At 38.7% G+C, this 27774-nt stretch overlaps 1 protein-coding gene across 1 annotated transcript in view; it reads right to left on the reverse strand.

Annotated features, from left to right (window-relative positions):
- LOC131402744 (5'-3' exoribonuclease 2-like) overlaps positions 1-27774 on the reverse strand; it is a 41930-nt gene that overhangs the window by 4977 nt on the left and 9179 nt on the right. The window contains 15 exon segments of the mRNA XM_058537312.1: positions 522-633; positions 5189-5318; positions 6759-6805; positions 10904-11011; positions 11095-11152; positions 11250-11383; positions 11470-11544; positions 12765-12922; positions 13401-13453; positions 13563-13633; positions 14411-14500; positions 14577-14635; positions 16374-16485; positions 18439-18550; positions 18633-18760. Coding sequence (XP_058393295.1) covers positions 522-633; positions 5189-5318; positions 6759-6805; positions 10904-11011; positions 11095-11152; positions 11250-11383; positions 11470-11544; positions 12765-12922; positions 13401-13453; positions 13563-13633; positions 14411-14500; positions 14577-14635; positions 16374-16485; positions 18439-18550; positions 18633-18760 — 1447 coding nt within the window.

The raw sequence follows: 27774 nt of genomic DNA on the forward strand, positions 1-27774 counted from the left end.
GGGAAACTTCTCTGTCATGAAATATAGTTGTGCATATGCAAGTTCGTGGTTTTTAAAAATACATTTCTCTCTTAACCGAAAGCCTTTTGCATATTTCATTTTAAAGAAGAAACTTTTCAATTGAGATGATTAAAACAAACTATATCAAGTAACCAAATGTAACTGAACTTTCTGGGTTAAGCAGCTGGAAAATTTAATCTCATAACAGTAACATTCAGATCACATAGAGCTGAACACCTCATGTCTAGCCCATCTAGTGCCTGGTCTCAGAGGGAAAAGTGGCTTGGAGGACGAAAACCAGCATGCATACTAATCTAGACACCTAGGTTTAACAGCTATAGCTTACACATCTCACTGGAATGTACTGACTACCCTAACCCTCCACATTAATTACTGGTGGATAAAAAGATCACAGGCAAGCATCTGAAGGCACTGCTGCTCTAAGCTAAACAGCATTCATTAGACGGCGTCTATTTCAGCAATTTGCTAACAAAGTGCTACCAAAAAATGGCTTCAACTGACGTTATCCTCTGGTTCAGGTTCACTGTCACTGTCTTCTGCTTTTCGCTTAATTCCTCCTATCGGAGACGGGCCATCAGAAGTGAAACTCGTATTAGGAGATACTGAAGGACTCTGTAGACAATTATGACATTACAGAGGAAGGATTTAATTATTCATTTCACATAAGAAGTTACATCCAACTACTGTTGCCACCATGCTTCACAGTAATACATTTTTTTAAAGCTATTAAATAGATATGGTAAATATATTTAGAAAGTATAAAGACTGATCTTGGCCTACTCCACCTCTCCAAAAAAGAATAATATAGTACCAAGCCTCCTACGCTTAGACTCAAAAGAATTTGAACATTAGGGTAAAAACTGCTTCAGAAGAAATAAGAAAAACTTAATTTCATAGATTTTTGTTTTTTAATTATAGGACTTGAACATTTTTTTTCTTTGGTGGTTCCCTCGTGTTATGAATTTGTGATCACTTTCCACCAATTAACTAACAAAGCTGTAAGGGGAAAAAATATATATATATATATATATATATATAAATTAATACATAAAATACTCAATGCTGGTGAGAATAAAGTTAGATGTAAGTGGTTCAACCTAGTACAACCATTCTAGAAAGCAACAGTTTAATGAGACTCCGCCAGATATCTGTTAAACTATTTTATACATGTTGTTTTAAAATTCATTGTACAAATAAAATCTATTAGTCATCTTAGAAAAATGCAGCTTTTATTATTATTTCAAAGACTTGGATACCACTTTAAATTTACCATTATCTTCCCTTTGTACCTAACTCAATGAACATAGTAGCTCCCTAAAGTATTTTAATATTTAACTAAAAAATTAGGGGCAGCTTGGTGGCATAGTGGTTAAGTTCACACACTCTGCTTCAGCGGCCCGGGGTTCACAGGTTCAGATCCTGGGCGCACACCTACACATCACTCAGCAAGTCATGCTGTGGTGGCATCCTACATACAAAATAGAGGAGGATGGGCATGGATGTTAGCTTAGGGCCAAACTTCCTCAGCAAAAAGACAAAGATTGACAACAGACGTTAGCTCAGAGTCAATCTTTCTCACACACACACACACAAACACACACACACACACACACACAAAAATTAAAATGTTCTGCAACTTTAATGTTAAATGACCAAAAACCTAAGTGGCAGAAAATGTTTTCTTGGTAAAGTTTTTCTTCTGTTATTCACAGTATATTAGATATTTCAAGTAAATTATTTTTAAATCGAGAACTCAGGAGCCTATTTTAATGATACTGTAACTAAAACCTCAGCATGAAGGTAGTTCACACCAAAGGCCAAGAAAAGATACAACAAAGCAAAACTATATTTCACATAGAGCTCACAACACTTTCCTTTAATAAATGTATAATATCAATTTTATTCATGACACTGTATGGCTAATACTATCAAAAAAAAAAAAGAAAAGAAAAAAGAAAACAGGGGCCAGCCCTGTGGCCTAGTGGTTAAGTTTGGGGCCCTCTGCTTCAGCGGCCCGGGTTCAGTTCCCGGGCACAGACCTAAAACACTCGTTGGCAGCCACCTATATACAAAATAGAGGAAGACGGGCACAGATGTTAGCTTAGGGCAAATCTTCCTCAAGCAAAAAGAGGAAGATTGGCAACAGATGATAGCTTAGGGCCAATCTTCCTCACCAAAAAAAAAAAAACAAACAAAAAAAATAAATCCAGGAAGGCACTGTTGTACTTGGAGAATGAGATGGGTATTTTCAGTCAGACACATCTGAGTCTGAAATACCAAGTCCAACCTTTAACAGCTGTATGGCCTTGGGCAATTTATTTAACCTCTGTCAGCCTCAACTTCAAACAGGGATGATAATGTTCTATCTCTTTACAGGTTATAGCAAAGATTAAATGAAACAATATATGTAAAACATCAAAGCTGCCTGCCTGGTGCATGGTGGTTAACCATTCAGGAAGTCATCCCTATTAGTTTTTAAACAACACTAATCCATCTGGATTAAATTATGAGAGTGATATTCCTATCAATCATCTAAGTACAGAGAAGGTGTAAACAAAGCAATCTTTCCCAAATTCACAAACAAGATATAAATTATCTTTAGACAACAAAAATAATATACCTTCAAGGGAAAAAAAGAAGAAAAGTTGTTTGCTCATTAATGCTAAATATCTGCTGCTCTCTTCTGCTCTATCTCTACTAACAAAAGTATTCAGAAATATTCTTTCCTAAACATACCAGAGTCATACCAATTCATTCAAATTTCTTTTTAAAAAGCTGTTTTTGCAATCAAAGTTTATTAAACTGAGAATGGTCGCAAATATAATGAAACTACACTTCAGAATGCAAAATTTAAAAACATATTTATGAGGAAACAGAAGCTATCTAATAAAACATTAACCATGTTGACCATCAGTAGATACCAGGCAAGTACTGGGGCCCAGCACACCCAAACAGCTCAGAAAAAATAACACAGCAAAAATCCATAACTGTAAAGGTTTCCTTTAAATAAACTGGTCATTTGGCTTCATGATTTCCTTAAATTCAACACATTCTAGATGAAAACTCCTCTACGCAAAGATTCCAGTAGAAATAACTGTGTCAAGGAGAATTAAGACAGGATCAAATAAGCAACCTAATCACCAATCTCCCCATTCCTATTCCCATGGCAGACATTATTAATCAATATAGTCTAATCCTGTGGAGCCTGAATATCGGAATCTTTCTCAAAGCAATCATAGCTGGCAAAGTTTAAACCTACCTGCCTCCCTGAGATTAAGAAAAAAGCATTTTATCATCAACGTGGTCTTAGCAATACTAGTCACTCTCAGTTCATTCTGTGAGGACGGTAGTCACTATAATCTTAAATGACGGACATCAGCTTTTTCCATTCTACACAAGCATCTCATTGCAAAACCTTCCACTGACTCTCCATATCCCACTCTGTTAATGGTGTGAGGAATAAGACAAGAAAGCAAAAACAGAACGAAAAACACAACAGAAACCCCAGCCACTTCTCTCAGAAGATGCAAAATCTGTTTCCAAAATCCAAATCTAAGGTCCTAAAACTTCTAAGTGTGAATTTATGAGAATATAAATTCAACCAGTCTCATGATATGGCAAAAATTTCACATATAGGGTTGCCTTGTAATAAAGGATTTGAGCATCAATAGGATATTAGAATAATGAAATTTAAATATCCCAACTTATGTAATTTCCTTGGATATATCATAGCAAAAGTTTACATAGGATACTGTACCTTATATAATATCTTTCCTCCCTCTACAACACTCTCTCTTTCTCTCGTGCCTACTAGCCTCAAACAAGCAACAGCTTTGATTACCTTTTGTCTGTGTACATTAGTTCACGGTCTGTTCCCTTACCCCTGCTGCTGCCCTGCCGGGTGCTCTGAGCTCATGGTCTGCTGCCATTACAGGAAGCTACTGAACAGAGCACAGCCTTGCTGGCTGAGATGATTTGCTTCTGCAGTCTGGATTACAACGTTCAAATAAGGAGGAATACCATGAGGCAAATCCATTCAGTTCCTGAGTTTATAAATAGGGAGCAACCGAGCCAGCCCTGATGGCCTAGTGGTTAAAGGTCGGCGCGCTCAGGGCTGGCCCCGTGGCTTAGCGGTTAAGTGCGTGCGCTCCGCTACTAGCGGCCCGGGTTCGGATCCCAGGCGCGCACTGACGCACCGCTTGTCCGGCCGTGCTGAGGCCGCGTCCCACATACAGCCACTAGAAGGATGTGCAACTATGACATACAACTATCTACCGGGGCTTTGGGGGAAAAAAAAACAAAGAAGGAGGATTGGCAATAGATGTTAGCTCAGAGCCGGTCTTCCTCAGCAAAAAGAGGAGGATTAGCACGGATATTAGCTCAGGGCTGATCTCCCTCACAAAAAAGTTTGGCGCGCTCCGCTTTGGCAGCCCAGGTTCGGTTCCCGGATGCAGAACCACACCACTTGTCTGACAGTAGCCATGCTGAGGTGGCGGCTCACATAGAACTAGAAGGACTTATAACAAGAATATACAACTATGTACTGGGGCTTTGAGGAGGGGGAAAAAAAGAGGAAGACTGGCAACAGATGTTAGCTCAGGGCAAATCTTTCCCAGCAACAAAAAAAGAGCTTCAAAAAAAATTTGGATAATGAGAGCTACCTTAAAATATGTATTCAGATATATTCCACATCTGAGTTGGAGAGTGAGAGTGTAGACAGTGAGGAGTACCTGTATTTGACAAACTGAGGAATACTATTCTGCAAAATGCCCATAACTGATCCCTGGGAGGAAAGGGGAAATACGGCAGTAAAACCACCCTCTTCTCTTGCTCTAGCTATGAGACATTTGGATGTCCTGTCATGCTTCTAGCACCATCACCACCCAGTACCTTTGGGGAAGCAGGAAGCACTGTGGCCCGACTGCATTAGAGAAACACTGCAGCCACTTAGCTATCCACATTTACATGTATGTTCTTTTCTTTCACATCATTTAGATATTTTCATATTAATAAGGATTTAACAGAGTTAAAAATATCTCAAGGCAAAAGAAATTGAGAAAAACTATAAAACAAAACAACGCCAGGCTAAGTGATAAATTCACACACAACTGTAAGAGGCATCTGAAAGTCACCACTCTTCAATGCTACATAAAAACAAGTTACTTACAGAATTATTCTGCATCCTCATTTCATAGGCTGCTTGTCTCGGATTACTGGCTACTTGAGAACCTGGTGAATTTCTTGAACCCGAGGCATGAGGGGTTAATACTCCACCAGGAGTGAAAGCTGGTTGATCTCTCTAACATAAATGGAAATGAATGTAGAAATTAAAATTAAATCACAACACAGTTAGATGACAGGAAGAAATGAAGGCAATGGAAAAGAGTCCCTGCTGTAAGCTCTTTAAAGATGAAATGGATTTCCGTTAACATTACAGGGTTGTCTACAGTTTGATTTGATGGTAACTTACCCTGTAAACAATAGTCTGTAATATTTAATAACTCTGCTATAAAAGTACATATAATACACTTTTCTGATACACAGAAGCTATTCAAATCTCATTAGGTTATTCCCTTATGTTCACTTACAATTTCAAAATGCATTCAAGACACAATTTTAGGCAAATAAAGATAACTATTAAGGTAAAAAAATAAGCCAAGAGTTTGATTTATACTTAGGAAATACAACTTCTATTTACCCTTCACCTTGATGGAATTTAACTCTTTGTTTCCAATTAGTTAGAGCTATGATTATAGCTACAGTAGGTGACAGTCATGGCTGACTGATAAAAGATATTTTTTAAACAGACAATGACTGAAAGAAAATAATAATATATAAGGTAGACATCAAACATGCCCTTCCCGATCTAAGTGGTTTTGAACCCACCTGCAACAATCAATAACTCTACTTTTCTCCCTTATAGGTTCCTGAAATTGCTCGATTCTAATAAAATATAATAATAAAAGGTGGTCCCCAAACTCCATTTGTTTAAAATCCAGTAAGGAAGACAAGAAAAACAAAAACTTAAGAAGTTAAGTGACTATAAGTGTTATGCAATTAACTAAGCAAACAAATATCACAAGCGAGAAGCACTCGAGTTAAAAGGAAGGACTGCTCAACCTGGATTACAAGCGGAAGCAATAGGGAGGCCTCGTGGAAAACGTAAGATGGGAGGGAGCCGTGAAGTCAGAAACCCATTGAGAGGGACCAAACAAAGGCAATGCTCTGAGTCAGGAGGGACCTGGTATATTTAGAAGACAACTGGGGAAAGCAGGGTGAGAACTTGACCAGATCATAGTATGCTCTGCACGCCAGACTAAGACAGAACTGGATTCTGCGGGAACTAAGGAGTCACTGGTAACTGGGCAGAGAAACAACAAAGTTTCGAGTGTTGTGTTCTAGGAAGAGTAACCTGACAAGGATATAGACAGAGTGTAGTAACTTTCAAGAAGATACAAAGAGCTAACTATTTTTATTACAAAAACAATACCCAATTACCGTAAAAAATTCAAACAGCTAAGTGCTACCCGGCCCCTCTGGCCCATCAAGTGTATCCCCTCAGACTCTAGAGCTTAGACAGGACTTCTTTAAAACTGACACCAGCATTCTTTCTCCAGGTAAGAGGCAGCTGGGTAGACATTACGTCCCTAACAAACTACTGGATAAGGAATAAAAAGCTATCTTCCTCCCAAATTGTAAATGTATGTTATTGCCAATCTGATGAAATTAATTATAACTCACCTTCATTCTTTCTCTTTTCTTTCTGTCGTCTTCTAAAACTGTCCTAAAAGTATAAAATCCACATATTCTGTCAAATAATTACACAAAAATCATTGCCAGGAATGATTTGGGAGACAAAGTTTTAAAGGAAGACCCCAGAAACGTAACTAATTAAACTAGGCAATGGACTATATGTTCAAAGTGCTGCCTATCAGAACTTTAGATAGACAGAGAGCATTCTAAATTGAGTTTAGATACAATTTAATTATTCCTCTTAATTTTTTTCAGATATTTTTTGATATCATTTCAGGAAAGAATGCAAGAGTCATAACAAAGACCCTCTGTTTTACCCTGGAGCAAGTAGCCCACCAATACGGAGAAGATACAAATAAGTAACTCCCCACTTACTTTGGGCCACTGAAAGGCCTCCTTTACCCCAGAAAGCACTCCTCCCACGCCCAAGTTTCTGTGAGCATCAAGGCACTGAGACGACAGCTACGGTGGCCAGGGCTGCTGCTGTGGACTGAAACAGGGGCCAGCAGGTCCTGTACTGACTGTCATTCTACCAGCAGCTGCACTTCCATCACTTCCAAGTCAGTACTGCCACCTGCAATATAACACCCTATTGAGATCTGAACTTTGTGCTTTCTGCCAGGAGAGGGGCTGAATGCTGGATACATGGTGACTGACGACCTTAAAACCTCCTAAGACAGCAACACCACCAATTTCTTTAATCAAGCTTTTGCCCCATTTTTAAACTTATCTAGCTCACCAATGACCCACAGACTGTGAAATCCATTACTCAGTTTTCAGTCCGTATCTGACCGTGACTCTTCCTTCTTGATCCGTGCTCTTCACTTGGCTTCCAGGACACTACACTCACCTGGTTCTCCTCTTTCACTCTTGCTGAATGCCTTCACTCCTCAACTTCCCAACACCTTAATACTGGCGTTCCTCTTCACCCAGTACTTGGACCTCTCACTCTCATGGGAGTGATCATCTAGTCTCACGGCTTTAAACACCATCTACGTGCTGATGACTCCCCAGTCAGGACCTCTCCCCACTCAACATCTCCACTTGGGTGTACAAACTTCACATGCCCCAAATGGCATCCCCACCCCTAGCTCTGTGCCTCCCAGTCTTCTTTATCACAGCAGCTCAGACCATTTTTCAATTGCTCAGACAAAATGCTTTGGAGTCATTCTTAATAGCTTTCCTTCTCTCACCCCTAGCATTTAATTCACCAGCCAAATCCACTAGTTTTACCTTCAAAACATGTTCAGAATCCAATTACCTCTTATCAATCTCCACTGCCACCATGTTGGCTCCCTTGGATTATCGCAAAAGAGCCTAATTGGGCTCACTGTTTCTATCTTTGCCTCCATACAGTTAGTCTCAACAGGGCAGCTAGAGTGATCCTTTTATAATATGTGTCAGATCTTGTCACTTTTATACTCAAAACCCTCCACTGATGCAGAGTGAAAGCTAAAGTTCTTATAACGACCTATAGGGTCCTACCAGATCTGGCCCTCCACCATCTTTCTGACCTCCTCTCCTACCCCTACTACTTTCCCTCTGCTTCCTCTGTGCCTGCCACACTGGCTCCTTGCTGTTCCGTGAACATCCTGGGGAAGCTCCTGCCCTAGAGCCTTTGCACTGGCTATTCCTTCTGTCTGAAATGCTCTTCCTGCAAACACCTGCATGATTACTCCCTCATATCCTTCAAAGTCATCTGTCAGTGAGGCCTTCTCTAGTCATCTTTTCTAGAACTGCAATGTCCTCACATCCACCTTCCCAGATATTTCCTCATCTGCTTTTTTCTTCACAGCACTTATCACTCTCTAACACATGACACACTTTACTCAGTTTCTGTGTTTATTGTCCATCTCCCGCGGAAGAATATCAGCTCCGTGAGGCCAGGAATTTTTGTCTGCTTTTTTCTTTTGTTTTTTGTTGTATCAGTAACACTCAGAATACTATTTGGCACACGGTAAACACTTAATAAATATATGCTGAATAAATGAAGAAGATTTGCAAGACAAAAGGCAAACATCAAAGCTCATAAAATAAAAAGCATCATATTTCTGACCTAACTGCTCAATTTTAATAATAAATATTGATATATTCCTCTTTTACCACGTATTCTGCTGGTCAGTTAAATACCTATTTCTAAGGGTGGTAGTTACACATAAGCAAAATAGGTACACCTGGTTGGACTTGACTGATCTTTAATTTTTGTGTGCTATGAACTCCTTTGGAAGTCTGTCAAAAGCCGGAGACACACTTCCTGGGAAAATACACACACCTAGATACTATTATATTGAATTTCTGAGGGTTCATAAATTTCCCCGATGTCCAACCATGCTGACAAACATCATATGATGTCAGGGATACCAAAAACGATCCAAAGCTTTAAAATGCCCTCTCTGCCAGGCCAGCTGGAAACTTTATTACTCAAATCTGAAGCACTCTGGTATCTATCAAATCCCATACATCCCAGTCTAATGGCAAATATCACCAATACTTAATAGTACAGAGTAACCTAAAACCACATAAAAGGACTGTTCTAACGTGAGGCTTTTACACCAAGTACTACACCGTCTGTGTAGCTTTTCTTAAGCATAAATGGCAGCAGGTCAGGTGGAGCCACCATAATTGTTGAAGGCTTAGTTAAAAATGGCTGTCCTGATAGACATTTGATATCCTAGACAAAGTCAGTTATGCTATTTAAATTTTACATGTGAAAAATTCTTGCCTTCACAGAAGATTACCAAGTACCAAAGGCTTTAAAAAGAACACTTACAGTCTACTCACACTGGTATATAAAATGGTACCCAAGGTTCTAAAAAAGAGATCACTAGCTATAGCATACAAAGCTGAAGAAAATATAAAATCTTGTCAGATGCAATGACATGTTTTAATCTGTTAGGAGATAATGAAGCAATGTAGCAATATTATTATGTTGCTATTTGCTCAAAATAGCCATGTGACTTTTTATAAAATCAGTTTCTAAAAGGATTTCCTTCACTCTCTTTCTAAAAAGCTACTATCTGCTCATTTTACCCACTGCTTGCCTCCCTTGCCACTCTTTCACAACCACCCTGCAACCTACTCTGCCTCCAGGCTACTGCCCCCCCACCCCACTAACGCTTCAGGACCTCTGAAACCCTGGCCATGATCTAGGGGCCTATCTCACTCTGACGCCTCTGGCAGCACCAGTGGCTTCTCATCTCTTCAAGGATTTCCTCCCACCTCTCTAGAACTGACTCCCCTTTCTCCTTAACCTCCATGCTTCTTAAGGTTTCTGTTGGAGGCACTTGAACTCCATACAAAGCTCCAGGGATTTCAACTTCACACTCATGAGGTGAAGTATTCTGCTAATGTTCTCAAATTTCCTTCCAAAAGACTTCTGCCCTGAGCTTTACACATATCCATCTAACTGCTTCACGGACTTTTCTCCTCTCAGGTGTCCTGTGACCCCTCCAACTCAGTATCTCCAAAATGAACCTCAATTTCTACCTTGTCCTCACCCCAACCTGCTCTACCCCCACTGCTTGCTGTCTCATGAACGGCCCAACCACACTCCCAACTGCCTAAGCCAGACTGGACTTCTTACCTAAGCACTCACTCTATCACATGTCATCAATTTCCAAGTGCTTTATTATTTTATTTCCTTCTTTTATGTTTAATTGCTTACTCAGAGCTGCAACCCTCTGCCTAGACTGATGCTATCTAACCCAGAGGCCCCTACACTCCACTACCAGAGTACAGAGTTCCTAGGTCTTCACCTGACTTCCACAGCATAAACTTTTCCTATAAAACATGGCATCCACTAGTTCATTCCCAGCATTCTTCCAGTCTTGGAACCCTCATTTCACATCCTGTTGATCAGACACGTATTTGGATTTTTATGTTAATCAAGATTATGAAGAGAGAAAAAAATTACAGTGCAATTCACACAGTGTGCAATACACAGTTCCACACAGCAAGCATCACAGCCTTTATAAAATAATCAAAGCACTGGCCACTCATGATTACATTGGCGTTTGATACACTATAATAATATAACAACGCACTCAAAGAGGTTAAAAGTACAATCACAGGATCATCATAGCCTATTAGAGAGAGGAGCAATTTAGCTACTGCAATAGAAACACTTTACCTCATCATCCTTTCTCTTTTTAAAAATGCTATCCTCAACTTCACCAACTGCTAACATGATCATCTGTACTCTTTGCAGATTGACATAACCACTTTCTGTAAGGTAACCCTGTAAGTGATAAAATACATGTAAAATGATCTTCTTATAAAAGCAAATACATCTGTTTTGAAATTATTCAAGAATGAACTTACCCCAGTTTTGTGAACCACATTTTTGTATATGTTAACTGAACGGTCAATTGCACCTTCCCTGCCACCAGGAAACAAACATTATGTATTAGGACCAGTACGCACTGTAAGCAAGAAGGCTACAACAGTAGTTTAAAAACCCACACAAACACACATACCGAATCTCTAACGACAGCAGGTGAGGAAGGAACTCATTTCCCACAAAGAAGCACATGAAGACCCAGTCATCAATGCTCCTCTCGACATCAAATGTGAGTGGTAGGCTGGCCATGGTGAGCTCTCTTTCCAAATACTACAACCAAAAAGGAATGCTGCCATTAAAGCTATGAAACGGCACTCTGCTTTAGAGGGCTGATTCTAGTGATTATTGCTACATACCTCACGAAGAACACTAAGACGAAGGAAGATAAACTCTCCTTCTGCACAAGGAAGACTATCTGCAAGTTCATCGTGCTGCAACAAAAGGAGTGAAGATTAAACAAGTCTACTCTAAACCCTGTAATTTGTTTCCAGCCAAACGAACATTATAGCTTTTTTTAAAGCAAGATCCATTTTAATATTACAAGTACTAAATAAAAAAAGAACACACCAAACCATTTTAAAAATAAAAATTACCCATAATCCCAATCATACCTAGACCAGGGATCGGCAAATGTTTTTTGCAAAGGGCCAGATAGTAAATATATATATTTTAGCCTGTGCGGGACACGCAGGGTCTCAGTTGCATATTCTTTCATGTTTTATTTTGTTTTTACAACCTTTTAAAAATATAAAAACCAGGGCCGGCCCCCTGCATAGTGCTTAAGTTTGGCATGCTCCGCTTTAGCGGCCAGGGTTCGCAGGTTCGGATCCTAGGCGTAGACCTACACCACTAGTCAGCCGTGCTGTGGCGGCAACCCACATACAACAGAGGAAGACTGGCACAGATGTTAGCTCACGGCTAATCTTCCTTTAAAAATAAAAAATAAAGTAAAAACCATTCTTAGCTCATAGGCCAAATCTAGAGGGCTGGAGTTTGCCAATCTCTGACGGATAGCCAACCAGTATTTTGATGTGTATGCCTCTAGACCCTTCTCTGTGAGCATACAGTATACTTCTTACCTGCTCTTTTCACTCACTATGTCTTTTAAAGAGGTACCATATTCTTAAAACAGATAGAAACCTCTTTAGAGACTGGATATAATCAAGTGAACCCAAAATATGCAGAAACTAGGAGTAACTTAAAAGTATCAACAAGTTTAAAGTATCAACAAGTTTAATATATTTGATTTGTAGTTCCTTTTAAGAATAACCGTTTGAAACATTACTTGTACAAACAAATCATGTGCCATGGACATTATTACCTATGAGACTTAAGCCTCGTATACTTACAAGCTATGTTAGGAAAAGTGGAGAGTAGAAAGAATGAGCACATGCATGCTTTTGAATGTGTCTTTAAAGAGTTTTCAAAGACACATTTCTATGAGAGGGAACAGAGTAAGTAGGTAAAAAATCTAATCAAAAATAGTCTTCTCTTTATTTTAAAAATGAAGCAACCTGAATATATTTAATGCTGTTCAATTATACACTTAAAAATAGTTAAAATGGTATATTTTGTATTATATATATTTTATCACAAAAAAAATAAAATAAAATTTTTAAAAATGAGGCAACTACCATCTCAAATTTCTTACCTTTCCCTTCTTTTCTCTTGGCAAACCTTCACAGTCCTTAACTTCATGTCCAAACTGATTACAAAGAGCACATGGCTTGGGTTTGTTTGGTTTGAATTCTTCTCTAATAATGGTAAAGTTGGGTTCATATGTAGCAAGGCCGAGCATAATGAGATCAGCTATCAATCAACAATGACAAAACACTGAACAGTGAGCACTTTCAGAAGATCCTTACCATAACCAAAGACATAAGACATTACCATAACACAAGACACCAACACAAAGAAAAGCCCAAAGGAGCACACAAACAGAGGCAGCAAAGTCAAAATGCCTAAAACTTCCTAGTAGTTCTCAGTCAACAAGATGTCCCCCAGATACATGGGCCTAGAGTGTAGACTACCACTCAGGAGTCAACACTCGTCCATTTTAAAGGTATGTGCAGCCATATTAAAAGGTAGAAAAATGTAAGAAAAAAATTAAAGATAGGTAAACATTAATCACAGATTAAATAACTCAGTACTAATTTCCTCTCAAACATAAAATCAGCAAGGCACTTTAGAATTTCCAGGCAATCATGAATAATTCATTACTATACACCAACTCATCAACTTGCTATGGTTTAATCCAAGAGACTCAAATTCCAAAGAAGAAACTTACCATCTGCTCCACATAAGCAATGATGAGTGTTTGGGTCATGGTTAGGCTGAGCTAAAGGAGGAGAAAACATATATTTATTATATTTATACCAGAGGAATATCACATTTTACCATTTTCTATATAATGGCTTGTCAATCAGATATTCATAAGTGATTTTTTCCTCTTTGTCTTCTAATGTAATCTATAATTTTATGTTCTCCTTCACCAGGAGCACTAGCATCAGATAAAATAACCTATAAAAGACAGTTTTTAACACTTTCAGCTCATCTCCAATTTTCTAGGACAAAAATCAACAGAACTGAGTATCTTAAAATAAACTGGGATAATTCTATTAAGATGTTATTAATTGGAAATTTTTCTTAATAAGGTGTGTGTGTATTAAACACCAAAACTATTTACTTACTGCATGGAATAGAAAATCAAATGTCTGGGTTAAACTTAGCCATTAGTAAAACCGACCAGTCACAAGTCTCCACCATTCTCACTGCCACCTAAGGACACAGCACTGAAGCACACAAACCCTGGGAGCAATCAATAAAAGACACCCAGTAAACACAATTTCCCACACCTAATAACAGGGAAATAGGCTTATGACCCTAAAATCACACAACAGTTTGTTTAAATTTTACGTAAATACTTAGGAGAACACAGTGATTCTTTCAAGGCAGACCCACGACTTTAATTTTGCTATATTTTGATTTCAAATAGAAATTTTCATTTAAAAATTACTTTCATACATAAATAGATATTTTTTAAACCATGAGTACCATTTTATGGCTTCATAGTGACGGTACGAGGACAAAAAATTGGCATTGAGAGAAAATTCGACTGTCTAAAACTGGATCATGCAAGACATCCCATTTCTAATAACCCTGGCAGCCTCTCCTTTCCTCTGACAGTCAACTAGGATTTCACAGGGGGGAAAAAAGAAAAAAATACTATCAGTCATATCAAAGTATAGACTCAAATATCACCTTCATCTTTTTGAAGTACCAAAATGTGAAACTTACTGTCAAAATTTTCCACCCAGGATCATTATTTAAACGATCAGCTATGTAATAGCGAAGGCATTTAGCAAGATTGTCCATGAACTTGGTTCCCTAAAATGATAGAAGGAAATAAATTAAGCTATCATTTAAGAGTTAGCAATAGCCAGCAAAGTCTGAGACTACTTACTGGTGTAACACAGTTGCTGTCAAATCTTTCTTTTATTTCTTCTGGAGGAAGAAAGCCACCTAGAGAAAAAGGCAATGTTTTGTTATCGCCATAAAAAGTGAGGTAAACTACACAATATTAAGCCCAAACAACAAAAACAGTAAGTTCAAATACAAAAAAATGAGAAGTATTGTCACTTGAGGAACAATGTTCCCCTTTCTGGGAAGAAAATAAGATTCCTCTCCTCAAATTTAAATAAAGCTTTAACAGAAGTGTCAAACAATATATAGTACACAAAAGATACTATATTGTTATATAAAAATATAAAAATTATGATGTTCTTCCTAAGGCCCTCTGCAGCAGAATACACACACGGGTTAGGGGTTCTAATTTGATACCAGTTCTTAAAATAAAGGTGCCTTAGAAAAACAAAATTAGGGCCAGCCTCGTGGCTTAGCCGTTAAGTGCGCGCGCTCCGCTACTGGCGGCCTGGGTTCGGATCCCGGGCGCGCACCGAGGCACCGCTTCTCCGGCCATGCTGAGGCTGCGTCCCATGTACAGCAACTAGAAGGATGTGCATCTATGACGTACAACTATACACTGGGGCTTTGGGGGGAAAAATAAATAAATAAAAATTATAAAAAAAAAAGAAAAACAAATTAAAATGCTGAATTTATCACAGCTTATGATAAGAAATAAATGATAAGAAATAAAAATATCAGCTAGAGGGATACAAAAATCCTATTTTTCCCTCTGTATCACTGATTAGCTTTTTCTCAAGACACAAACATATTTCATAACATGTTCAAGAAAGAAGACATCTTTAAAATCAAAGACAATCTGTTATAGATACAAACAGGTTTTAGAGTATTAGTATAAGCTACAGCTAAAAGTAACTATATACTCGCATACTTCTAGCAAATTAAAATAACATAGAATGTATCATAATTGCAGGCTTGACCTGACTACACCATGGTATCCTTTTTCAACTTCCAAGTGTAATATCCTGAGCCAATAAACTGTGGCTTTCCTGGTCTATCATATTGCCCTATGTAACAAAGCACCAAACCAACCACTCTGCTACAACCACACCCCATCTCACACACAGGTGTCTTGGGAAAGAACCAGTCAGAGTGGGCATGAAGACCTCTTGACCTTTCTCCTCTCTGAGCTTTAGCCAACTCCTACCTATGTACCCATCAGGAATTTCAAGGCTTTGAAGAATTGCAAAAATGGCCACATCCCACCCCTCCCCTCCTCAAAATTGAGAGAACCCTGGGTACCTCACTGCCTCGGTTCCTGCTACATCAATCTAGACTGACAGTGTGTGTGACTTGGTGAAAGCCTGGAATATGGATCACATCATCCCAGGCCTCCTCATGTAGACCTCTGAGTTCTAAGAGGAAGCAATAGGCAAGCTACCAAGACTGATTTGAGGAAAATGTTTACAGAATGCTAGCTTTCTAATAGCCCCCATTAGAAAAAAAGAAGTAAGAAGCACTTAAAATATTTCTGTTTTACAGATATAGAAAAGTTAGCAGAAGAGCTGCACTTGTCCTGAGAGGGACTGACAATCTGCTCTCCCTACCAGAATTCTCTCCTTGTATTCCCAAGTTTCTCTTTTACTACAGAGTTTGGAAACAAATAGTGAAGAATTCCATTAACAACTTTTCCTCAACAGTGAACATAAATTTTCCTTGCATATTCTGGGATTCTAAGTAAATTAAAACCTTATCTATTTGAAAGAAAAAGTTGCCGCCCCTCCCCCTTCTGCATACATCTTATAAAAAGTCCACCTTCAAGACTCATTTTCTTTACCTTTTGCCAGTATTTCTTCCCTGACTCGCTGCTTCTCTACTGCTGCTTCCATTCCTTCCTTTGATGCTCTGAACCTCCTCGAACGCTGCTGGTTCATTTTAGCACGTGGTTCCTGAAAAACATGTATTTCACATTCACATAATATTATTCAAAATATTTGCAACTAAATCTGCACATTATTTTGAATCAGTTGTTTTTATAAAACTAGTACACTAAAATGGAAAAGGTAAGTAATATGTCTAATAATCCTTTCACGACAGACAGGAGATCCTGAGGACTTAAATTTGGACCAAGAACCTAAAAGCTGAGCTCAGTGAGTGACATATCAAATGCACAAACATCCTATGAAGCCACAGCACTTAACAGTGCAGGCCCCACGACCTAATGCCAATTCCACTGGGTTATGGTGCTTCAAAGCACCCAAGAAGAAAGCTCACTTTACTCAAAGACTCAGCCAGCAGACAATGACTACAGAACCAGGATCAGGAAGAGCTTCCTTCTGTCCTTGCCTAAGAGGAAGGACGGTCTCCAAATGAGATCCACAATGCCCTATAAAAGCAAAAGAAAACTACTTGATCTGTAGGACCCCAAGGCACTTCCATTTTGTACTTCCCACAATAAGCTTCATAATCACCACTCTGTCTCTACAAGCACAGCAGGAGACAGGGAACAAGGTTTTTACCAAAAGTACTTTTAAATCACTCTAACCAAGTGAAATTTAAATCACTGGATAAACCTAAATGAAGTGAACTGGACTGTAAGGTTCTGAAGTTACTGAACTGAGTTTTGGGGTTGGAAGGGACTCTAAAGTATCCTGTCTACAAAAAATAAGTTATTTTATATTCTCTTTTAAACAGTTCCCTTTTCTGTAAAATGAGACCACCTAATCTAATTCTTTCAAGCACCAAGTTCTATGATCTACATTTATATTTTAAGAAAAAAACATGTTACAGACATGAGCACGTACACAACGCACACAAATATGTACATATTTTATACTTGATCTAGCAGTAAGGGCATACTGCAGTAAAGTTAAAAATTTTCTTCAAGAAACTTAGCTAATGTGAATTGGAATATGCTCCAAATAAGACATATTCCTGTTCCCTTTATTCTTTACTCCACTTTAACTACAACTTAACAAGTTATCAGGTAGCTAAGATTTTTCTTTGAGTAAAGAGAACCTCACAGAAAAGTTAATCTTCTTGGACCCAAAGTTTTCTGGATTTTCAAAATCATTCCATTAGCTACTACAATTGCTAAATCTAAAAGATAAAGAGAATCTATTTGCATATGGATAAATAAATTTAGGCTTATGATTTACCTTAATTTTCCTTGAACCCTGGTATATAGTTTGCTAACCAATTATAACCTAAGCTACTTGATATTATTATCATAGGTCAGTAAGTTATTCCCCTCTTAAGGTCCTGTGATGACTAATCACAGCCTATAGGATAAAATCCAAACTCCTGAGTGTGGCAGGTGAGGCCTTCTTCAAGTCATCACTCTACTTCCCTTTCCAATCTAAAACTCCTACAGTTGCCCAAATATGTCAGTGTGATCATAGGCATGGAGAGTGTGTTTACCTGCCACATTTGAGAAGTCCATAAGGTCCTCCCTCCCCATATCTGTCCCATCCATCCCCTTCCACTGCCCACCAATCTCCAATTATTCTTTATCCTTCAAGAAATGGGACAAAAGTCACCTCCTCTCTATCTTCCAACTCTCTTAGTAGCACTGATACCTTCTTCCCTCAACATGCTGCATGTGTTATCTAGTGCCTATAAAGCCCATAAATAACTAACTTCACTCATTTATCTAAGTCTCTGTCCCTTTACTGGTAAGCCCTTCAAAAGCAAGGGCAGTCACCAACATCCCCAGCATTTCACAGTACTTGGTACAAAACAGGCATAAAAAGTGTTTGAATGCATGACTGAAGGATGAGGCTTGCTTTCTCAAATTTACCACACTCAATATTTTTCTTTATTTAGCTGACTTTCATTCTAGACACTGGGAACACAGCAAAAACAAAAACGGAAGACTCTAAGTTAATTATTTTAGCACTTACCACTCCATCTATTGCCATGTAGAGAAGTCATCTTGGTCTTACTATATTGAAAAGTCTGTCAATGTATTCAAAAATTGCAACCATCATTTCATCTTCGTTTTTTGGTGCCGGTCTATAATGATAAGCAAACAATGTAATATAATATAGTACTCCTCTGTAACTGGTGATGTCAGTGACAAAAACAGGTTACGTACTTGTCTTCAGGATGAGTACAGGGATGGATGAGTCCATTCATATCCAAATACAGATTACCAAACTCCACGTCATTTGGATTAGGTTTACTGGCATCAACAGGAATCTTTACACCATTGCATTCTTTTGGCTATGAGGAAATGACAATTAATAGTAGTTTGATTGTTCAAGTCTGAAATTGATATAACCTAGGCTCAGTAAATACCTGTGTTTCATTTCTGAATTGGAAATAAAACACTTTAAGCAATCTTTAAATTATAAGTTATCTTATTCCTTAAAGCAAACTGAAGTAGATATTTCATTTGTAGAAAGGAGACAGCTTCCAACACAAGTTAATCTTCTCTATGTGGGGGATAGTTATCAAATTTCCAAATCATTCAGTTGTCCAAGCGAGAGACCAGGGGAGTCACCTTAGAATTCTTTTCCCTTACCACCCATTCCAATAAGTCCTGTCAATTTAACATGAAAAACGCTAACAGCATCAGGGCATCATCTCTCACCTACAAGACTGGAACGGTCTTCGTGTGGACTGCCCGCCTCTAGACTCTCCCGTCTCCAGCCTGCCCTCTATGCTGCCAGAGTTTTTTTTTCTAAAATACAAATGAGGCTGCATCTTAATCTTGCCTGATTCTCCCAGTGATTCCCATAGCGGGTGTAAACCAATGAGCCTGGACCCATCCTAGTCTCCTGTCCCACCACGATATTGTTCAGGTCCAGCCCATCTCGTCTAAGTTCCTGGAAAACGCTCTCATCTCTCAATGTCTTTGCACACTGCTTTCTCTCTCTCAACACTCACTTCCTGAAATCTTAGTAATTTTCCAGGGTCAGACTCAGATCAAATGTCGTTCATTTTATAACGCTTTGTACTCATCTCCTAAGAAATGAACTGCTCTTCCTTCTGCATTTCCACAGAATTTTGCTTATTCACTTGTAGCACTTCCATGGTTTTATAATTAATTTGTCATTCTAACCCAGCTACACTGTGCATTCTTCAAGAGGTAAGGACTGTGCCTTACTCACTCCTGGAGGCACTCAATTATACTTCTGTGATAAACATTACCTTTGTCTTTTTCTCCCAGAGCTTCAGCAGATGATAAGAATATGAGATAGGTTTTTACTGTTACTAATAGTAAAAGTCACTTAAAAAATAATAGTTCCCCAACACATGCAAAGCATCATTTGTAACAGCAAAAAACTGTGAACAATTTAAAAGCCCACTATGTACATGCTATATCATGGATGAACCTCAAAAACATTCTAAGTGAAAGCCAGTCATGAAAGACCACGAAAGATTCCATTTATATGATCCAGAATAAACAAACCAATAGAGACAGAAATAGATTAGCTTTAATCTGAGGGTAGAGGAAGGGGAAGGGAGATAGGAAGTAACTACAAGTGGGTACAACATTTCTTTTGGGAGTGATGTAAATGTCCTAAAATTAGATAATAGTGATTGTTGTACAACTCTGTATATATACTAAAAACCACTGAATTGTACGCTTTAAATGGGTGAACTTTATGGTATATAAATTATATCTCAATAAAGCTATTAAAAATAGATAAATAAACGGTCAACTTAATTAGGAAAAAAAAGAGCCCAAAGAATGCATTAATAAACTGTGATATGTCCATATAGTAGAATATCAAATAGAAGTGAGATTCAAAGAAATAGAGCTGGATGGTCACAAATATATTGCTAAGACAAAAAAGCAAGCTGCAGAAGAATACATACAGTATACCACTTATTCAAAGTTATCAAACAGACAAAACAATATTAGGTATTGTTCAGGGATGAATACATATGCAATGAAAGCAAAATTAGAAAAGCAAAGGAATGATAAACACCAATTTCAGGACAGTGGTTATCTTTGAGAGAGAGGGAAAGGAATGAGATTGAGCTTCAGTTTGGATTTACAATTGGGAAAAAAGGATATCAAAAGAGATTTAAGGGCAGAATAGGGAAGAAGCTATCAGACAGTGTTCCATACTCCGTGCTATGAATCAGGAAAGAGGGGTTCAATCAGAAGCAGTGAATGGGATAACTGGTAAGGAAAACAGGAGGTCAATTTTTGGGGGGTCTATTGAAAAAGATAACCTGATGACCCCCAAACATAACAAAACAAATTCTATGAAGGCAGGAGGCTCTCTGCCTATCCAACTAACCTCTACACTCCAAAGTCCACATTTTCCTCTCTCCTGCACCAAATAGACACCAGACTCAGGAGAATCCACACCCACTTTATTTATGCTCCCCAGGAAGCCAGATAGTTAGTATTTTAGACTTGTTGGCCATATGACCTTAGTTGCAACAACTCATATCTGCCTTTGTAGAGTGAAAGCAACCATAAAGAATACAGACATGAATGGGTATGGCTGTGTTTCAGTAAAACTTTATTTACAAAAACTGTACACTGGCTTGCTAACCTCGGCCCTAGCGCCTAGCACACCACTAGGCATATTGTAGCTCTTCACGGATGTTGCGTATAGCTACATGAGAATTTCTACTTCCACTACCTAGAAAGTATAGCACGGGGAAGGGTGCATGGGGAGGTCCTAACTTTGAGAAAAGAGCTCCAGGCATTCCCAATAAGAAAACTGAACATACTTTCCTCTCAGGAGTTACTGTAGATATAGTCAACACATTAATTACGTAAACTTAGAGTTTCTTTCTTCAAGAGAAGATTTTGATGCTCACCAAAGGAACTCACTCCTCAAGAGCCTTGCCAAACACAAGCCAACGTGTCTCCTGCTGCATTAAAGGGATCCTCAATCAAAGGGCAGCTAAAAGGAGAGCCACTCTGAACCCTAAAAACAATTCATTTCAAAGAACTTTTCACTATCTCTTGGATTTACCAGATGATAAACTGAGCACACACTGCAGCCTTCCCTTTTTACTCCAAGACCACATGAAAGACTAAAAACAAACAAATAATCACAACTGCATAACTGTACTGGAATACCAGAAGAACCCTCTGCGGCTGAGAAACCATGAGGGATGCCTGAAATGTGGAAAACTAGATCTGACAAGATGGAGCACACAGCCTAAAACAGGCAGAGAGGAGTTCGGCAGCCGAGCAGTGGGAGAACACAAGAAGGCTCCAGGCCCAGAGAGGGGGCTCAAGGGATAGTCTCTGGATGATCCATCACCACCAGCAGCAGGGAGAGCCAGGTGGGTCAACCCCTGCACTCTCCTCTCACCCCCTCAGGTCCCACGTGCAGCAGGCAACTGGAGACAGGATTCCCAGAAAACCCGGGCGCTTGAGTAGGAAAAGCAGCGCAGTACGCTGGCTCTCTAGCAGTTCCCCAGAGCAACAGGGCGCACATCTGCCCAGAGGGCTGGCCGCCCAGCAGTTCCGCCAAGCAGCAATCCCACTTCTCCTCCACTTCACGGAAAAAGAAAGAGATCTATTTATCCCTAATAGGCAGTTGGGAAATTATCCTATTTGTACACAAAGATGCCAAGGAATCAAGATAAAGAAGATATTTAAGGGCCGGCCCCATGGCTCAGCGGTTAAGTGCGCGCGCTCCACTACCGGCGGCCCGGGTTCGGATCCCGGGCGCGCACCGACGCACCGCTTCTCCGGCCATGCTGAGGCCACGTCCCACATACAGCAACTAGAAGGATGTGCAACTATGACATACAACTATCTACTGGGGCTTTGGGGGAAAAAAAAAAAAGGAGGATTGACAATAGATGTTAGCTCAGAGCCGGTCTTCCTCAGCAAAAAGAGGAGGATTAGCACGGATGTTAGCTCAGGGCTGATCTTCCTCACAAAAAAATAAGTAAATAAAACTGTTTAAAAAAAAAAAAGAAGATATTTAAAGAATTAAAGATGGTACAAACATGCAAATAGTGAGTCTGTATAAAAATACACTCCACAGGTTTTGAAATAAACCCCCAAAATGAGTTTCCACCACCTTACTCTTCCAATCTTATAATAAGGCTTCCGGCTCCTCAAACGTAAAGCTGAAGCCACTCCTGTCAGTGACAGCTAAGCGTATGCATTTTTGTGTGAGCCTGCACAGTATTTAACAGCAGCATTAGAAAACCATGAATCACGCCTGAGGTTCCACTGTAACACTGAGTTCTCACTTCTGGAAGTCAGATGCCAAACTACAGCATTGGGTTTTAGATTTCCCTTAAAGCAGCTTGGAACTCAAGAACTGCAAAACATGGGTGATATTTTGGGGAGAAATGGTCAAAAGGCTAAGGAAAATTTCAAATTGCAGCATTTTGGTTAAAAATTCAGGCCATAAATACCGATACAGTTGCCAAATAGAAAATTTTAACATCTTTAGTGATTAGTATTTTTTCAAGTAGTATGTATCTTAGGTCCTCATTTTTATACCGTGTTAGTCAACAAGGACTATTAATTATCACTAACATTTACAAAGCACTTAAAATGTGATAGGCACTGTTCTAAGGGATTCTACTCATGGATTATTCCCCTCTCGCCTCACAAGAACCCTGTGAGGTACAGAGTAGCCCACTTATAAATGAGAACACAAATGCTGAGAGGGATTAAGTGGCTTCTCCAAAGTCACACTACTGCCAAGAGACCCAGCAGTTTGAATCAGAGCTGGGATCTTAACCAGTATGTTAGACTGACTGATTATAATTTCACTAGATTCAACATGAATTTATTGAACATTTATAATGTGCATCAAAGACTACAGCCAGTGCTACAGAGGACACAAAACATGTAAAACGTGTGAAATTGATCCTCGCTCTCTAAGACACAAGATAACACTGGAGAGATCGACTTCCAGCATGACAGCGTGAGTAGCTCTGCTCACCTGCTTCTCGGGGAAACTAGTGAATTTTTTTTTAAAATAACACCATTTACAGCCCTTGGAAACGGTCCTAGGGCAAGACAGCAATCTAGTCACAAAAACCTAAGAAAATTCAGCATTGACAATACAACAGAGCATGGAAAAGTTTCAACCTAAAGACACTCTCAAGAACAGTGCAAGTTGTGGTGAAAAGCAAGTGGGAAGAGAATCCTGGATCTAATGAAGATACAGCCCAGACTATAGGCCAGCTAGTTTGTAGGAGAGAACCAGGGAATGAGACAGCTGGGAAGAGCCCTCTTGGGGTTCGTACAAGTACCAAACATTAACCTCAGAAACTAATCCCCGGCAGGAGCCACAATTTGACTGGATTAGTCTGTAGAGGAATTTATGCCCCAGGGCACTGCTGAAAACAACACAGCAATGGGCCACAATTGTGGAGGTTAACTGCTGGGTGTAATGAGGGCAAGAGTGGGAGAGAGTCCTACCTGTACCTGTCATCCTAGGGTGGCTCTGGGCATGCCCCAAACTGCACCACCCAGAGAGCAATATCAGAGGTCTAACACAGTGAGGAAGAAATACATCTCACTAAAATAATCCAGCTGGTATATAAACAAATAACAGTACCAAGCCCTGAAAGAGTCTGGGGGTGGGGGGCCAATACCCAGAGTTGCTACAATATGTTATCTAAAACGTCCTATTTATAGCAAAAAACTACCAGGCATGTAGAAAAACAGAAAAGTATGACCTATACACTGGGTAAAAGGCAGGCAACAGAAACTGCCTGTGAGAGCATCCAGATGTTAGATTTAACAGAACAGAGTTTAAAGTAGCTATTATAAGTATGTTCATAGAACTAAAGAGGTGTACATAAAAGAAGTTATGATGACAATTTATATCAAATAGAGAATATCAACAAAGATAAAAATTACAAAAAAGAAACAAGTGGAAATTCTGGAGTTGAAAACTACAGTAACTGAAATAAAAAATTCAACTAGAGGGGCTTGACAGTACATTTGAATTGGCGAAAGAATTAGCAAACTTAGATACATTAATAGAATTTATGCAAGCTGAAGAGCAGAGAGAAATAAGAATGAAGAAAAATAAACAGAGCCTGATAGAAATACGGGACCAATTAAATGCACGAACATACACAGAACTGGAGTACTGAAAAGAGAGGAGAGAAAGGAGCAGAAAAAATATTCAAGGAAATAATAACCCCAAACTTCCCAAATTTATTAAAAAACAATAACTTATACATGCAGGAAGCTCTAAGAACTCCAAGTAAGATAAACACAAAGAGACCCACAAACAGACACATCAGAGTAAAAAATGCTGGAGGTAAAAGACAAGGAGAAAAATGTTTAAAAGAATCAAGAGGAAAAATGATGAGTCACTTACAAGGAAACCCAATAAGACTGACAGCTGGCTTCCAGCAGAAACAGGGGAGGCCAGAAGGCAGTGGGATAGCACATAGAAAGTGCTGAAGGAAAAAACGTTAACTAAGAATTCTATATTCAGGAAAGGTACTGTTCAAAAATGAAGAAAAAATAAAGCCTTTGCTAGATAAAAATTGAGAGAATTCATTGCTAGTAGACCTGATTTACAAGAAATACTAAAGAAAGTTCTTCAGGCTGAAAACAAGTGACCCCAGGAAAGGTAATTATACATATTGTTTATCCTTTCTATTCTTAACTGATTTAAAAACCAATTGTATAAAATAATATCACACAATGTATCATGGCTTAAAATGCACAATTTAATGTAAGTGTAATGTATTTCCTATAACAGCCCAAAAGGAGGTGGATGGAAGCAAAGTTGCAATGAGCTAAGGAAATGACTGCAGATGGTAAAATGATAATTATAACAATGCAATGTTGAGTTTGTAACATTAACAGATATAATACATATAACAACAATACCAAAAAAAAAGGGAAAATGGGAATCAAGCTGCATAGCAGTAAAGGTTCTGCATATTACCCAAATTCAGCTAGTACAAATCTAAAGCTGATGAGACGTGTATAGTAAACCCCAGAGCAATGACTTAAAAAAATTCAAAAAAAAAAACTAAAAAAAAGATCACTAATGAAATTAAAATGCTACATTAGAAAATACATATAGAAAACAAAAACTAAAATGGCAGATGTAAATCCAACTCTATCAGTAACATTAAACGTGAATAGATTGAACAATCAAAAGGGAAAGATTGTTAGATGGGATTTAAAAAAACACGATCCAACTATATGTTGTCTACAGGAGACACACGAGAGTCACAGAGACAAAAACACTGAAAGTAAATGGATGGGGAAGAATATCATGCAAACAGCAACCACAAGAAATCTGGAGTGGCTGCACTAACATCAGACAACACAGACTTTAAAACAAGAATACTAGAGACAGTGACATTTTATAATGATGAAATAGTCAACATTTCAAGACAACAATTAAAAACATACATGCATCTATTAATGGAGCATTGAAATACATGAAACTTTTAACAGAAATGAAAACAGACAATTCAACAATAGTTGGAGACTTCAATACCCTCATACACAGCTGGTGGGAATGCAAACTGGTGCAGCCTCTATGGAAAACGGTATGGAGATTCCTCAAAGAATTAAAAATAGAGATGCCCTATGATCCAGCTATCCCACTACTGGGAATCTATCCAACGAACCTGAACTCAACAATCCCAAGGGCCTTATGCACCCCTATGTTCATTGCAGCATTATTCACCATAGCCAAGCAGTGGAAGCAACCTAAGTGTCCCTCGACTGATGACTGGATCAAGAAAATGTGGTATATATATACAATGGAATACTACTCAGCCATAAAAAAAGACAAAATCGTCCCATTTGCAACAACATGGATGGGCCTGGAGGGTATTATGTTAAATGAAGGAAGCCAGAAAGAGAAAGACAAACACTGTATGATCTCACTCATATGTGGAATATAAACCAACACATGGACAGAGAAAACTGTATGTGGTTACCAGGGGCAATGGGGGTGGGGGGTGGGGGGTGGGCACAAGGGGTGAAGGGAGACATATATATGGTGATGGACAAACAAACATGTACAACCCAAAATTTCACAATGTTAAAAACTATTAAAACATCAATAAAAAAAAAAGACAAAACTGAAGGGAAAAAAAAAAAAGACAGGACAAGATTACCAACCTTACAGAATCAAAAAGGATTATAAACAAATACTATGAATAATAGTACACAAATTAGATAACTTAGAGGAAATACACAAATTACTAGAAAAACACAAACTACAAAAATGACTCAAGATAATCTGAATAAACCTATAATAAGTGAAGAGATTGAATCAGTAATCCACAAACTATGCACAAAGAAAAGCCCAGGCCTAAATGGTTTCACCGCTGAAATCTACCAAACACTCAAGGAAGAATTAACAGCAATTCTTACAAAAAAAAAAAAAAAAAAAAAAGAAGAGGAAGAAACACTTTCCACCACATTTTATGGGGGTAATATTACCCCTATACCAAAATCAGACAAAGATGTCACAAGAAAGCAAAACTACAGGGGCCAGCCTGGTGGCGTAGAGATTAAGTTTGCACGCTCCACTGTGGCGGCCCAGGGTTCACAGGTTTGGATCCCGGGTATGGACTGATGGACCGCTTGTCAAGCCATGCTATGGCGGTGTCCCATATAAAAAAAATAAATAGAGGAAGACGGGCACGGATGTTACCCCAGGGCCAATCTTCCTCCGCAAGAAGAGGAAGATTGGCAACGGATGTTAGCTCAGGGCTAATCTTCCTCACCAAAAAAAAAAAAAAAAAGAAAACAAAACTACAGACTAATATCTCTTACGAACATGGATGTAAAAGTCCTCAACAAAATACTAGCTAACTGAATCTAGCAATATATAAAAAGAATTATACACCATGACCAAGTGGGATTTATCCTAGGGATGCAAAGTTGGTTTAACATCCAAAAATAATTAATGTAATACATCATACAAATAGAATGAAAAACAAAAAATCACAAGACCATCTCAGCAGATGTAGGAAAAAGCATTTGACAAAATTCAACACGCTTTCACGATTTAAAAAAAAACTCAAACTAGGAACAGAAGGGAAGTTCCTCAATATAAAGGGCATCTACAAAAAATCTCCAGTTAACATCATACTTAATGGTGACATACTGGATGGTTTCCCTTTAAGATTAGGAACAAGACAATGATTTCCACTCTTGCCATTTCTATTCTAAATTGTAGTGGAGGTTCTAACCAGGGCAATTAGGCAAGAAAAAGAAATAAAAGGCATCTATATCGGAAAGGAGGAGGTAAAACTATCTCTATTCGCATGAAGTGATCCTGTATATAGAA

Source organism: Diceros bicornis, unplaced genomic scaffold (genome assembly GCF_020826845.1).
Source record: "Diceros bicornis minor isolate mBicDic1 unplaced genomic scaffold, mDicBic1.mat.cur scaffold_252_ctg1, whole genome shotgun sequence".
Lineage (NCBI taxonomy): Eukaryota > Metazoa > Chordata > Mammalia > Perissodactyla > Rhinocerotidae > Diceros > Diceros bicornis.